The 15,156-nt window shown below is 39.0% G+C and overlaps 1 protein-coding gene across 1 annotated transcript in view; it reads right to left on the reverse strand.

Moving 5' to 3' along the window:
* FNDC3B (fibronectin type III domain containing 3B) overlaps positions 1–15,156 on the reverse strand; it is a 281,784-nt gene that overhangs the window by 114,460 nt on the left and 152,168 nt on the right. The window contains exon 4 of the mRNA XM_007424299.4: positions 10,251–10,327. Within this exon, the coding sequence (XP_007424361.2) occupies positions 10,251–10,327 (77 nt within the window). The remainder of the gene's footprint in view (positions 1–10,250; positions 10,328–15,156) is intronic.

The raw sequence follows: 15,156 nt of genomic DNA on the forward strand, positions 1-15,156 counted from the left end.
GAAGTTTGGGGTGACATTTACAAAATGTTGGCTATCTGGACAGAATATTTTGGCTAAAGCAAGAGGATACATTGGGGGTCATGGATGAATTGATGGTTCTTTTTCAGACTGAATTAAGGAGATGACTTTAGTCTGGCAAACATTTACTATATATTAACCACTCCACAGGTTAATCTGTAAGTACACTAGCAATACTCAGTCAATCATCTGTATCAACAACCTTTCTTCTTTTGTGACATTCCAATTAGTCCTAATAAAGATGTTGATTTTTTTCCCCTAATGATCAAGAACGACTTCCTGTTTCCTCTCCTGCATGAATACAAACTTAAAATACATCCATATGTCATAAAATACAAAAAACGTATGATCCATGGTGAGGCAACAACTTTATGAGGATCAATCAAACTGACACAAAAGAGTATGTAAGCTTTTAAATTCTTCAGCACTCTTCTTCAGATAAAATGTTACCAAAAAAAGTGAGTGGAAAAACAGCAAACATTAAAAAAATGCGACCAGGTGTTATATCCATGTGGTTTGGAGTTTAGAATCTATCTCAAAATGGAGATGGAAGACTGAATGTGTTAGTCATTAGTACGATTGTATTAGCATTGGGAAACTGCCTCCTAAATTTCAAAATATGCCACAAATCAGAATACTGCCCTCAAAAGCTTGGTAGTGATCACACCAACTGGCAGGTGCAATCTGGAGTCTCACACCAAGATATTTTTAGCACTGACATCTCTGGATTGGGAACAGAGGATTACTAACATATAAATCATGCTTTATAACTGAGCAATGGCTTTTCTCCAGTGTAAACTAATGCAGACAACAAAACAGATAACAATGAAGGACATGCACACTGTCCATGCCAGAGGAAGAGCAGGGGATTGGTGTCCTTGTAAAACCCTTCTTTTTCCAAGATTCTGCTAACAGGGATGCTTCAGCTTGAAGCAAATCATGTAATCTATATCTGCCTCTTTGTTATCAGCTACACACATCTATGCCTGCCTCCTAATCTTTGTTTAATAGTAAATTGTGTTGTACATGCTCTGAACTCTCCACTGAAGTGAGATTTAGATGTCTTCCATAGATTTTATGCTAGGCAGAGCTTTCTTCCCAGATCTGCTCTTTTCCCCCAGTTCTATTCTGACTGGTTTGGAGGAACTAATCATACTGTGAGGGTTGAGTTGAGAGACAGAGTTTTGCAGGGCAGAGATGCCAGTTATGTCAACGACCAACAGTCACCCAGTTTCAAGGCTGAAAAGCGTAAGGCAAAAAGCCCAGTAGAGAATAAGCAAAAAAGGCACCAAAATTAAACTACAGTGGGTATAAGGAACTGCACTTTCATGTTGATAGATGCCAATCAACTATTTTAGTTTTCACCAGAATTTGTTATAAAGATTTTTTAAAATTAAACATTTTAAAGGAAAAAAGGACAAACAAGAAAAGAAAAAGAAAACTTGAGATAAAAAGAATAAAACACATAATGAGTAGACCAGAAATTTACAAACATGATGAAACTGGAAAAACTAAAAACTTCAGGTAAGAATTTTCAGTAGAGCGGTAGTTTGCTTTTGCACATTAAATTGTTTATGTCATTTTAAAAACTGCAGGTCATTATTATAATTAAATTACTATACAAGAATCAATGACAGAAATCAACGCAGTATAAAATGTGAAGCAAAATAGGAAGTTATAGTAATTTCTGTCTGGCCAAGAAAGCTCTGTCCTTATCTAACAGATTACTGAAGACTTAAATATTAAAACTTTATGTTTAAAAAAACCCCAAATATCAGATACAGTACAAGCTTGTGCATGGAAATGTAATCTGAACGTGGTTTCCACGCTGAGTCAAAATCTGGGTCAGTTTTGCTTTTCAAATATGTAGTGATTTCAGATGTCAAGGCATAGTCTTGCAACTTGATGTGCCATTCTTTGACTGCTCTAAAGAGTCTTCTTCTGCCATGTCACGGTCTGAGTCCAAAAGCCTAGTCAATCTTTGCCAAGTCAATTGTGAGGAAACTCCTGCTGAGCTCCCACCCATGAGCTTGCCAATGAGACAAGTGAGGTACACCTATTTATTAACTAAATGCAACGTTTGTAAACAATGTTTCCAGCCTATGAAACTGTTACGCTCCTAGGGGCCTCGCTCCATGATCTGTCCAATTCCGCAGCACGACGTAGGAAAGAGAGAGTCAGCCAGGGGAAGATGGAACTTTCATTTTTTGACTACAGAAAAAGGGGAGAAAGTGTGCATAAAGTCCTCTTCCATTATTTTCCACTGTTAGCAATGTTTTTAGGGGCCCCATCTTTTTTTTTTCCTCTTCCTTTTTGGTTGGGCTGCTAGAACACACTAAAAAGCCAAATCATGTAGTGTCACCAGGGTCTAGCTCTGAGGCAAGCCGTATGCCACTAACTGCAGATTAAAACGGGCAAATATATCCTTGGGGATAGTGTTATCACTGCTTTTCCTCTAAGTCTTTGTGTGTAGGAGAGAAGAGAGGACAGATCCTAATGTTGACTGGCCAGTTGGCAGAAAGAAATATAGCACAGGTGTAAGTGTGCTATTAGATTTTTATCATGCCTTTTATTCTAGAGCTCAAGGCAGTATATATGTATTTCTTCTACCCATTTTCCTCTATTCCCAGAGGTGGCTGGGCCAAGAAAGACTGGTCCAAAGTCACCCAGTAGGATTTCATGTCTGATGGATAGACCCTGGGTCTACACTCCTTACTTAAATCTGAATGCTTAGGTATTATTGTGTGAATCCTTTTTTGGATGTTTCAATTTGGGTTTGTTGTAGGTTTGCACAAGTGTGTGCATGTGTCTGCAAGAAAGAATTTATTTGCGTATCAGCCTATGTGTGGGGGAAATAAAAATGTCTCACTGCCCACTTTGGCCCTTGAGTTAGCCTATTACAAGTAGTCCTCACTTAACAATGGTAATTGGGACTGGCATTGTGGTCACTAAGTGATGTGGTCATAAAGTGCAACATCACATGACTGCACCACTTAGCAACAGCAGTTGCGGCAGCCCCAATTGCTATCATTAAGCGAGGACCATACAGGTCATAAAGTGAGGACCTCACGTAACTGCGACTTCTTGCAGCTTCCCCACTGACTTTGCTTGCAGGAAGCCATCAGGGAACATCAGAAACCATGATCATGTGACCTTGGGGATGCTGTGACTGCTGAACTCCAAGGACTGGTTGTAACTACCACTCGTTCAGTGCCATCGTAAGTTGGAACAGTCACTGAATGAGTGGTCATTAAACAAGGACAACTTGTACTGCTAACACAGCCGTTGCCTTTGGCCCCATCTCTGTTGGCTATTGTCCTTTTGCTTCATAATGGGCACCACCACCATTGCAATGCCCATCAAACTGAATTAACCAGCTAACACTTGTTACCTCAGAAGATAAATACAACCACTAATTCAAAGTCACATATACTAAATGAAGATGGGGCAACACAGGCAAAATTAACCCCAAATTACTGCTATTTGCATACAATGAATGATCTATGACATGTCTGGTTTTCAACTTAATGGGGGTACAGAGTTGAACGCTAGACAGAGAAATCACATACAATATCCCAAAAGGCAATGTTGTCACTAGAAATCAAACACAACTTGAGGGCTGGCCTATCTGTCTTGTCAGTCCCAGATAAATAAGCCTATCTGCCTGTAGTATTTAATAATGTATATTTGCAACAACATCAATCCATGTGCTCCTTGATCTCTCAGAAGCTCTCAGTATTACTGACCACAGTATTCTTCTGGGCCAGCTCTGGAAGTTGGGAAGAGTGTGTGCCTTGGAGCGTCCACCAAGGAAGCTGGTTCTCTTCCTTCCTCTGAGGGTTAAGGGCTTGAGTTGGTATAGATTGGGGGGGAGAGGTTGCTTCCTAGGCCTCTCCTTTGTGGGGTGCCACAGAGCTCAATGCTCTCTCCCCTATTCAACACCTACCTGAAACTGCTGGGTGGGATCATTCACCAGTTTGGGTATTACTTATAACTTTTGACCCCAGGCTGGCCAACTGAGGTTGTCAAGGTCCTATCCCAATTCTTGGAGGCTGTGAGGGTCTGGATGCAGAAGGACCATCTCCAACTCAATCCTACCAAGACTGACTGGTTATGGATGTTAGGGCCATCTAGATCTGGGGATATTCCATCTCTAACCTTGGATGTGGTAGCACAGCCATTCAAGAGAATTGCACAGTTTGGGGGTTTCCCTGGACTTATGCTCAATGAGCAGGTGGCAGTTGTAGCCAGGCAGGCCTTTGCACAGCTTCATCTGGTGCACTAATTGCATCCTTTCCTAGATCAAGAGGCCTTCAGACGATCAATCATGTTGTAGTGAACACATGGCTTGATTTCTGCAATGTGCTAGACATGGGGCTGTCCTTGAAGACTACCCAGAAGCTTCAACTGGTCAGAACACAGAGGTGTGGGCAGTGATGGGCATGGCCCAGTATACTGATGTGGCACCCCTGCTTCACAAGCTGCACTGGTTGTAGATCTGCTTCTGGGTGCTATTCAAGGTGCTGGTTATGACCTATAAAGCCCTACATGGCATAGGACCTATTACTTGAGGGACCACCTATCTCATGTGATATCGAATTGGCCGGTTTGATCCTACAAGGTTGGTGTTCTCCAAGTTCCTTTGATTAAGCAATGCCATCTATCAGGACTCCAGAAACATGCCTTCTCTTTCACAGTGCCTGCCCTTTAGAATGAGGTTCCCCCTGAGATCTAGGTGGCTCCCACACTGATGGTGTTACAAAGGGCCTTAAAGACCTGGCTCTTCTCCAAAGCTTTGGAAGGGTTGGTTGGAGTCCCTTCTTGGATGTATGAGATATTTGTTGTTGCTGGATAGATTTGCCATCTTGTTTACTCTTACATACTCTACATTTTATTGTATATTATTGGTTTGCTTTTATGCTGTGAGCCACCTAGAGTTGATTGGAATTGGGCAAGATCTAAGCCAAATAAAATTAATTAATTAATTAAATAAATAAATAAATAAATAAATAAATAAATAAAAACATCAATACATTCACAACTATCCCAAAGTATTCTAGAGCATCAAAATCCAGTATAACCTGCAATTAAAAGCAATAAAAATCCATAGTTTTATAGCTTTTATTGAAGTATCAGAATAACAATCTAAAATTCCAAGTTTTTAGGAAGAGAAGGCTTGAGCAAGCCTAGAAGAAAGCTGTCCAAACTTCAAAGGGGGAGAAATTCCATGAAGTTGGTGATACCATCAAGAAGATCCTTGATTTGGTTGATCGTAGACAAGCTTTCTGGTGATTTTGTTTAATTGATTATTTATAAAACAGTGCACATTAATATTGCTCAGCTTGGGGTCTTTCTGACACTTTAAAATAACTCCTATAATTACCCTTGGGAATTATAATCACCACATTTAGAGATTATCAAGTTGGAGGAGGCTAATATGCATGATGCTTCACAAAACAATATTAGGAAAAGATAGAGCTTCCTTGTAAGGAATTTTCAAATTCAAATTTTTGGGTTAGGAATTGCAGGGGCATATGCAACTATCCACTTTTGAGATGTGTTTCAGTTGGAGCAAAATGTTAAAAGATTTTACTGAAGAGATGTGTACTGAACGAAGAGAGATCCACAAGGAAGCACAACAAGAGTGAAGGTCATAGGCCAGCTGAGAAGAAAGACACAGTCAGAATAGAACACAACTGGACTCCAGCAACCCACAAAGTACACATGGGTTGCATTCAAATAATGTGCTTAGCATGGTTCTGCATTAACCCATTTTAAAGTAACCATAGTTAACGCTACCCAAACTTAGCAAGTTATGTGTATGCAACTGCTAGAACTTTACCTGACCTGCTTAAGTATATTGTTAAACACTCTGGCAAATAAACAGATGAATAACCAATCAAGTGCCTCCTGCATGTCCAACAAATGACAACCTCTTTTTCTGCTGATCATTTTCATACAATGTATATAATAAATGCAACATTTTAATCTGGATTTGCAATCAATGGGCAGCCAAGGTAATGTTCAAGCATATTCCATCACAGTCTAAAAGCTGGCATAACAGAATGGAAAAAAAGAGGTTAATGGATTTTGTTTAACAGGTTATTTCTCCATGGGGATATCTGTTTTCAGCTAAATCCTTGAGACGTAAGCTTTTGAGGACCGACCAAATTGAAGTCAAAATATGTTTTTCTTCACAAATTGGAATGTTCTTATTTCCTTTACATTCTTATCATCCCAGAGCCAAAACAAACAGAAGGCAAATTAAAGAATCACTCAATAATCCTATTAATTACCTACATCACTGAAGCTAGGCAAGAGCAAACAAGGGAAACACAGCTATTATAACTTCAGCATCAACAAACAACAACAGGAAACTCAACCAAGTGACTACTACGTGCTTCAAGCTGTTATTTGGTATGAAGTTATTTGCAAAGCAGAACATTCATTTACCACATGGTGGGGAACAGATTTTGATTCAACAGAGAGAGAGAGAGAGAAAAGGATAATATATAGGCTTTCCATCTACTATGCCACCAGCTGTTTTATTTAAATGTAAAAAAGAATATTTCATGAACCTTGCTTTGCATGGGACTTGAGAACAATGATAAGCAATTGATTGCCAGGCAAACTGGTAGCCATGGAGCAACACAACTGCAGAAGAAGCTGCTTTATACAAGATCAGACTTTTTTTCTATTTGGCCCAGTTGAACCTACTCTGACAGACAGCTATTCTCAAGTCTTCCACATCATCTGCTATTTGTTCCTTTTAATTAGAGACTTCTTCTGCAACTGCAGCACAGAACCAATCCTGGTTGTTCTTGAAAAGTTAAGCATACTCAGATATAGTTAGCATTGGATGGGAGACTACCAGAAATCCCAGGACTGGAGGCTAAATTTGGAAGCCTGGACAAAAGCTTCCTGGAAGAAGGTAATGGTCAACCATGTCCATCTGTTGCTAAAAAAAAAAAAAAATCTCATGGACATGTTCATGAAGTTACCAGAAGTTGAATTTGACCTGACTTAACTTCATTCTTACATAGTTCTTACCCAAGTTCAGATCTTATTCAGACATTGACATCAGGGCCTCATACCCCGGCCAAAACCTGATCATCTACTATAACATACTCTACATGAGTAGAGATAACTTGGAAGTACTTTTTGGAGATAACTTGGAAGTGACAGCTAATACAAACTATAAGAGAGAGAGAGAGAAAGAGAGAGAGAAAGAGAGAAAATGTTCACATTGTGATTTTATTTATTTATTTATTTATTTATTTATTTATTTATTTTTGCAGAATAGGATTCAGGATGGTGTATAATCAAAGTTTATACAAACCATAACAAAAATTTAATAAAGCAGCAAATAAATACACTATTTTAAAAATGGTCAATCACTGAAAATGCTTGGAGAGGTAAGTGCTTGTGTCTGTGTATGTAGGTGTGTGAAGTTGCCTGTGGTGCAATAGGTTTTACTATATTTTCATGTCTTTTTTGTTACTATTTATTGTTTTTAATCATGTACATCACCCTGAGTTGCATGTTGACTGGGTGTCTTCATAATATTGATTGATTAAATAAATGCCCTCATAAAGCATATTTTAAAATATAGTATCAAAAATGAATGTCAAGTATGATACTATCATAACAGAATTATGAATAAATAAGACCAAGCAATATCATTGCTAAATGACTAAATCAGTCCTGTACATAGATTAATCTACCCAATTTAAAACATCATAATAAATTAGTAATTGGAAATTGGAAAAGTTATATATGGATGAGATAGAAGAAAAGATTACCATATTCATCCTTAAAGATCTTCATCAAGCTAAGTACAGGTAGTCCTTGGGTTACACTGGCAATTGGGACTGGGGTTACCATCACTAAGTGATGTGTTCATAAAGCACAATGTCATGTGATTGCTGCATTGCTTAATGGCAGCAATCCTGGCAGTCCTGGTTGCTGTCATAACCCTAAGACACGCAGGTTGTTAAGCAGGAAATGGCGGGACTCCCAGATAAGAATTGCGGGGGTGCCGTGGAGTGGGTGGGGTAGGCTTGGGAGGTCTGGTATGAGTTGGGGGAGGCTAGGTAGGGCCTGGGAGAGCTGTTGAAAACTGCAGGTAGGTGATGGTGCAGCTGCTGGCTTCCCCATTTACTTTGCTTGTGGGAAGTCGGCAGAGAAGGTTGCAAATGGCAATCACATGACTGAGACTCCCTGCGATGTCATAATCATGAGCTGGGCATCCAAGCATCGTGTGACTGTGGGGGTGCTGCAATGGCCAGAACTTCAGGGACTGGTTGTATATCCACTTTTTCAGCACTGCCGTAACTTTGAACAGTCACTGAATGAACATAAGCTGAGGACTACCTGTGGTAGGAAGGCATGTTCTCTTGAGAAACAACCCATCACTGTAACTGTTATTGTTTCTGTTACAATCCTACTCCAGGTTGTTGGTACAGTACTGTGCAGAGTAAGATGTTCTTGTGTACAGAGCCATTTATCTGGCTCTTTTGGACATACTCTAGTATGAACATAGAGTAAGTAAAGAATTATCTATTGACTTAAAAGAATACAGCAACTTTGACTTGAAAAAGCTCATATGGTTAGAAGACATGTCTGTGAACTTTTAGTTCATATACTTTTGAATAAATGCTGTTTATAAATAGCTACTTGCTATTCTGGTAGCATTTCACTACATGCCTTCTCTGTTGTGATGCTTGCCCTATGGAACAGCATCCTGCTGAGATCTGAAGGACCCCAATCCTCCTGACGTCTGGAAGGCTGTGAAGACCTGGCTCTTTCCCCAGGCATTGGGGGAATGTTAACAAGGCCCAATAGAGTTGTGAATCTCTTACGGTGCTTTGGTTATTGTATGGATTTTGAATGTGCATGTGGTGTGTGTGTGTGTGTGTGTGTGTGAGAGAGAGAGAGACAATTGTTGTTAGCTGCCAGAGTTACAGTATGTATTTAAGATAGGCAGCCATATAAATTACCTAAAAAACAAATGAACAAAGAGTTCTCAGCTCAGTGACCCTTGCTGAACCTGGCTACTAGATTGCACTGCCATCTTGACTTCTGGGAGGAGGTGCAAGCTTGTAGGCTTCCAGAAGTTGTTGAATTTTCAGTAGCCCACCTAGCATGTCAATGATGAGGTATTGCTGGCCCCCGAGGTAGGCCAGATCAAGAGACAGGTATGGCAGGGATTCCAGGAATGTACCTTATTGTAGTAAGGTAGAATACTAGAATCTTGAAAGCCTGATCAAGTTTTTCGCTATTCCATATTATACCAAAAATCAAATGAAATAAAATAAAAATCAAGGTGAGATTATTTTGAGTTTCTTTCTCATGCTTTTCTCTTTTTCAGAATCGTGTAATCTGTCCTGCACCCTCTTTAATGTGTCTCTCATTCCTTCCTTGTCCCCAAGGTCAGCATTACATTCCTTCACAAGTTCAGCAACAGCTGAAGGACCATAACTATCTCATCTTGGTGCACTTAAAAGAAAATAAGCTGACAAGGCCTACTAGATGGAAATGGGAGAGTCTCACTAAGAGAGGCAGAGCTCTGATTGTGTTCCCAGATTAACAAATACCTGGTCACTTGCTGGAGACTGGCAAGGCTATTAAGAAAATATTTCAGGTCCTTCTGCTCTACACATTGAAATGTTTAGAAATCAGTCACAAAATGTATTTGATTCCTCTACAAAGACAGAAAGGAAAAACAATAAACGAAATCCTTATCCATTTTTGCAATGGAAATGCATTAACTTGAGGTGGAAAAAGCAGCTGGTACTCAACCCAAGATATGACATTGTGAACATTTTAACTGACAGAGTAAAAATAGGAACTGTCACAATAAAAGAAGCCAAAATAGAATTATTAAAAATGCCTGGCTTACAAACTAGTGTCAAAATTATCTCTCTTATGGTCTGAAAAAAATAAATCAGTGAACTGTAATATTACAGTGAGCACAAAATTCCTTCCCTCCAGCTTTTACTAATTAGATACAGGGCAAAAAGTTACTGAGGGGAATGAAATCTGCTGTATTTTTTAGATTTAACTAGTCATTGTCCACATACACACGCATCATGCCTTTGATTACAGCTTTAGAAGCTTGGCATTTGTCTGTTTTTTTAACAGTAAAGGGGGGAAATTACAGAAATGCTACACAAATATGGTAGAAATCACACAACCCGGCCATCCCAAATTCTCCTGCTGAAGAAGCATACCTGTGAAATATAACCTGGAGGCACATGTATGGGAGGAATAGATCCATTGGGGGACATCATGGGTACCTCTGCAGGTCCTGCGGGACAGGAAAAAAAGAAAATTAAACAACGAAGACACCTTTAATGCTCAATGTGGCGCACTGTACTTAAAATTTCCAGGATAATTTGCTTTTGTTACAATACTGTACTTTTGGGGTTGCATGGAAAGAGAAAATCACACTTTTATGCATATTTGCCTGGTTGTGAGCATCCATCTTGAGCAGCTTTGTATTCATTACATACTAGAGTCTTCTGGGATTGGGGTAGATTATAAATACTATCAAATGACAAACAAACAAATGACAGACAGACAAACTTTGGCTGCCTCTATCCTTGTAATGATATTGTTGATGTTGAAGCAGCCATTGCTTCCAATGTGGTCACGCTTTTTGTATTTACACATCATGCAAGCAACACTTTCCTTCCCACACAACAGATGATAGTTATGAGAATGCACAACTGTTTCTAAAGTAATGTGAAAGAAACTAACACAGGCACAGCAGCCATCTCTCTCCAGGTACATGTAAAGGGTGTTTCTGTTAAGAGTTTCTAAACAAATGCTTGCAGTAAGCCTTCCCATAACCCCAGTTACAATCAAACACTTTTGTCAACTTCAAACAATTTGATTTATCATGCTAATACCCAGACCTGATTCAAAAAGCTTGAGTAGCAAACATGGGTATATCCTGACTTACGCTTGGAGTAACAACATGAGGCTGAGAGAATCCTACTGACTTTCATGACTGATCAGTTTTCATCCAACACTAGTAGCTCTTCTACTATATATCTCAAAATCTAAACTGCACCAGAATGCCTCTGATAATTGATGCTCTAGCAATGGTAATAAAAACTCATGTGTTACCACATACTACAAAATAAGTCTGGAGAATTACACTCACAGGGAGCTATTCAGATGTACTGATGACATTCAGTAAGTTATCACGTTCAAGAAAGCATCTATGTAACATCTTGAAAAATCTGAAGTGCTTCGCGTTATGATACTGCAATCCTTATAATCTTTATAATCCAATAAATCAGAATTATGATCCTCCAGAGATGCTCAGATAGGCTGATGATACCAGTCTGATGATTACAAGAGAAGAAGACTTAAGGGATCTCTTGCTGAAGGTCAAAGAACAGATTAAGATAATGTCAACAGGCAATGACAACCCAGAGGAAGTTGGCAGAGAGGAAGCTGACATAGTAACAAACTTTATTTTTCCTAGTCTCCAAAAAACAAACAAACAAACAAACACCACAGGGATGGTGTTTGTAACCATGAAATAAATGGATGTCTACTATATGGGAGAACTATGATAGATCTAGACAAAGTATTAAAGAGCAGAGATAGAACACTGACAACATAAGTGTGTGTTGTCAAGGTCATAGTTTTCCCAGGTGTAATATATATCTGTGTAATCAGAAAGACTGAACAATGAAAAATTGATGCCTCTGAATTGTAGTACTAGAGAAAATTGTTGAGGAACCTTGGAGTTCAAGAAGAACAAATTCTCTGTACACTGCCTACAGTCACCTTGGGTGGCTACATGAATGGTCTAAATAAATAAATCAGTCCTAAATGATGTAAAACCAGAGTGCTCACTGCAAGCATCATTAATGAAGCTAAAGCTTTGATATTTTACACACACAATGGAAAGTCATTGGAGAAGACCTTGATGTTTGGAAAAATAAAAGCAATTCAAAGAGGCTGACATAAAACAAGATGGCTAGATACTATCAGTGATGACACAAGCATATGTTTACAAGAACTCAAGGAAGTTATTACTGATGCAGAATCCTGGCAAAATGATGGTCACTGGGTTACAAAGAGTCAGACACAACTGAAAGAACAACTGACATAGGAAAACTCAGGGTGAATTCACAGTGTACAAGATACAGGCTAGGGATTTCAGTTTCAAAACTTTGACTTGTTGCCGTTTATGGTATACTAACTCTTGATCCTACTTAGAGATCCAGCTATGCGCACAAACATTCATAAAGATCTACAGGCATCATTTAAGTTATATAAGTAACACACTAACCACATCATGTGCATATTGTCCTTGGGTAAGAGAAGCAGCTGTAGCTTAGTTTTGAAATATTTGAAATTACTCTCTGAAAAATGCACAAATGTGAGATTGGTACGATACAGTTAAATACTGTACAAAGTGAATTGCCATTCGTATGGATTGCAGTTCTTAGCATCTGCATCTAGATAAACTTTTTCTTTGTGAGAGGTGAGTCAGGTTTCCAATCACATTCAGTTTTACATATGTGAAGATCTATCTCAGGAACATATGAAAGTCACAGAACTCATTACCTCAGCAGTTCAGATTAACCAAAGAATGTGGTTATATAAGCAAGAGACTTAAAAGTTTCCATTCAAAGCTCCAGCCTTGGATGTGAAAAGTTCCTTTCTGGAGGATCAAATGTAAATATAGTAATGCATGTACCAGAAGCATTAGAATCCTGAACTATATAAAACTATATAAAACTAGGTAAAATGGAAAATAAAAACCACAGACAGCATAGCTTAAAAGTACACTTCCTCAAATTGGTGATCTCCAGTGATCTTGGGATCCTAACTCCTAGAGTTCTGGGAACTGTAGTCCCAAAATATCTAGAGCGAGATCAGGGGGAGACTTTGTTTAGAAGACAGCAGGCCAATTAGTCCATTTAATATCATAAATCTTCCAAAGTTACAAGGCTGGAAGTCTGCCCAAATTCTCCTGACTTTATTACAGTTAGAACAGAAGAGAATATCTGTAGCTCAAGGTTGAACTGAGGAGTCCTTGGTGCTCTCTGAGCTTGGCTGGTTGCTTGCAGATGTTTCATTATCCAACTAGGTAACATCATCAGTGCTAGTGAGAGTGAGGTTTACTCCCTGTTTATATACAGTACTTTGTCCTGCCAATGTTGGTGGGGGTGTGGTTTTCTCCTTGATTGGGGTATTGTTTTTCTGCTTGATTGTTTGCCCGGTGTTAATCCCTGCTTATCTGGGTCCTGGCTGCTGGAGGGGAAGTGTTCTGGTTTTTGTCTCCTTCTTAGCTTTTTTTACAGTCAATTACAGACTGCAATTTTTAAAAGACAGCCTTCACTACAGTCAAGGCTTTGTGAAAGTAAAAGTTATTTAAAAATGCTAGTTTTTATTCTCACCAAAATGCCATTATCTTTATATGCAAAAGAAAACATCCCCTTTTTCTATTGTGTGGTGCTCTTTATCAATTCCCCAAGGATTCTTTTAGAAAGTAAAACCAAACAAGAAATCATACCTTTTCTGACATAGGCCAATTACTTTGTGGGTTTATTTTAAACTGTAAGTTAATTTAAATTTAAATAAGAATTAATGTTTAAAGAGTTAACTAGAAAATGTTTTTTTAGCTGGATAAATCTGATGCTTGCTATACACTTTCTTAACAATGGACATTGTCCAAAAGAAGGATTATTATATCTATGTTGAGCTTATTGGAAAAAGATAAGCATCAGGAAAAAAAGGAAAAATAAAGGCAGAATTTCCTCTGCCCTAAAACAGAGAATATGTGAGTTTAAAAAATACTTAAAGATTGATGCTTATATTGTCAGATCTTCATACAACAATCAGGTCTGGACAAGTAAAGGAACAATTATTTTCTGATCTCAGATTAATTGTATTAGAAAAAAAGTTGAAGTGAAAACATAAGCATTCTAGCAACTGGCTTTGTTTTCAAACGTGGATCCTATTCATGGGTAATTCAAATCTCTTCGATTCTGGCTTTTTCTTCCCATGTTTTCAGTGTAATGGTTCTTTTCTGCAAAGTTAGCCCATTTCTGTTTCCACTTTATCAATGTGAGAATCCTCTTTTACACCTCTATAGTCAGAATCGTTTTCATTAATATGGTATCTCTAAAAGCAAACTAAGAAAAGTTGTGGTTGCAATTTGATGGTGAGCATTCTTCTATCAGCCCTGTGGGTGCCACTTACATATTGAATTGGTTGGGGGACTGTTCCAAACTTCTAGGTTTTTGGAGTGCACAGAGGGAAGAGAGGAATGAAAAGTCTTAATGGATATAGCCCTGGGAGACAACATATTTTCTCCTCTTTCTAAGCCAATAATATATCATGAATAATTAATAGAGAGAGGTTTAAGTAGGTAGTCTAGAAACTCTTTAGTTTACAGGTAGTCCCCAGGTTAAGAACGCCTGGTTTACAGATGACCAGTAGTTAAGAATGGACCCTACTGTAGTGACATTTGAGTTAAATACACAGTGATTCGAGTTAAGTATACAATGGTTCAAGTTCATTACACAGTACTAGTTATACAGTATTATACAATAATAATGTTCCAGCTTACATACCAATTTGACTTAAGGACAGACCTTAGGAATGGAACTCATTCTTAAACTGGGGATTACCTGTACAGGATTGGTATTCAACTGAGACAAAGAGGAGTAAATATACATGGATAGGCAGGTAAGTCCTCAGGTTACGATGGTAATTGGGACCGGAATTTCTGTTGCTAAGTGCAATGTCACGTTACTGCATCGCTTAGTGATGGCAATCTCTGCAGTCCCCATTGCCATCATTAAGTGAGGACCTCACATGACTGTGACTTGTGACTTCCTGCTGGCTTTCAACAAGCAAAGTCAATGGGGAAGCTGGCAGAAAGTTGCAAGTTCTGCTCACAACAGGCCTTTCCTTAGGCAGCTCACAACACACCAGCGGGCAGGTGAGTACTACGGAGTGTGGCTGGGCAGGGGGTAGGAGTGCTATATCACAAGTGGGGATGGGCAGGGGGTGGGTGGGGGTGATGTGGGGTGGCAGCCAGGTGCGCAATTGGATGCTGCATTCCAGTGCAAGTGCAGCTAGGCAAGTGGGTGCTACAGCCCG

The sequence above is a fragment of the Python bivittatus genome, unplaced genomic scaffold (assembly GCF_059951505.1).
Source record: "Python bivittatus isolate LINGU-HERP-01145 unplaced genomic scaffold, Pbiv_v1 ctg000980_np1212, whole genome shotgun sequence".
In the NCBI taxonomy this organism is placed as follows: Eukaryota; Metazoa; Chordata; class Lepidosauria; order Squamata; family Pythonidae; genus Python; species Python bivittatus.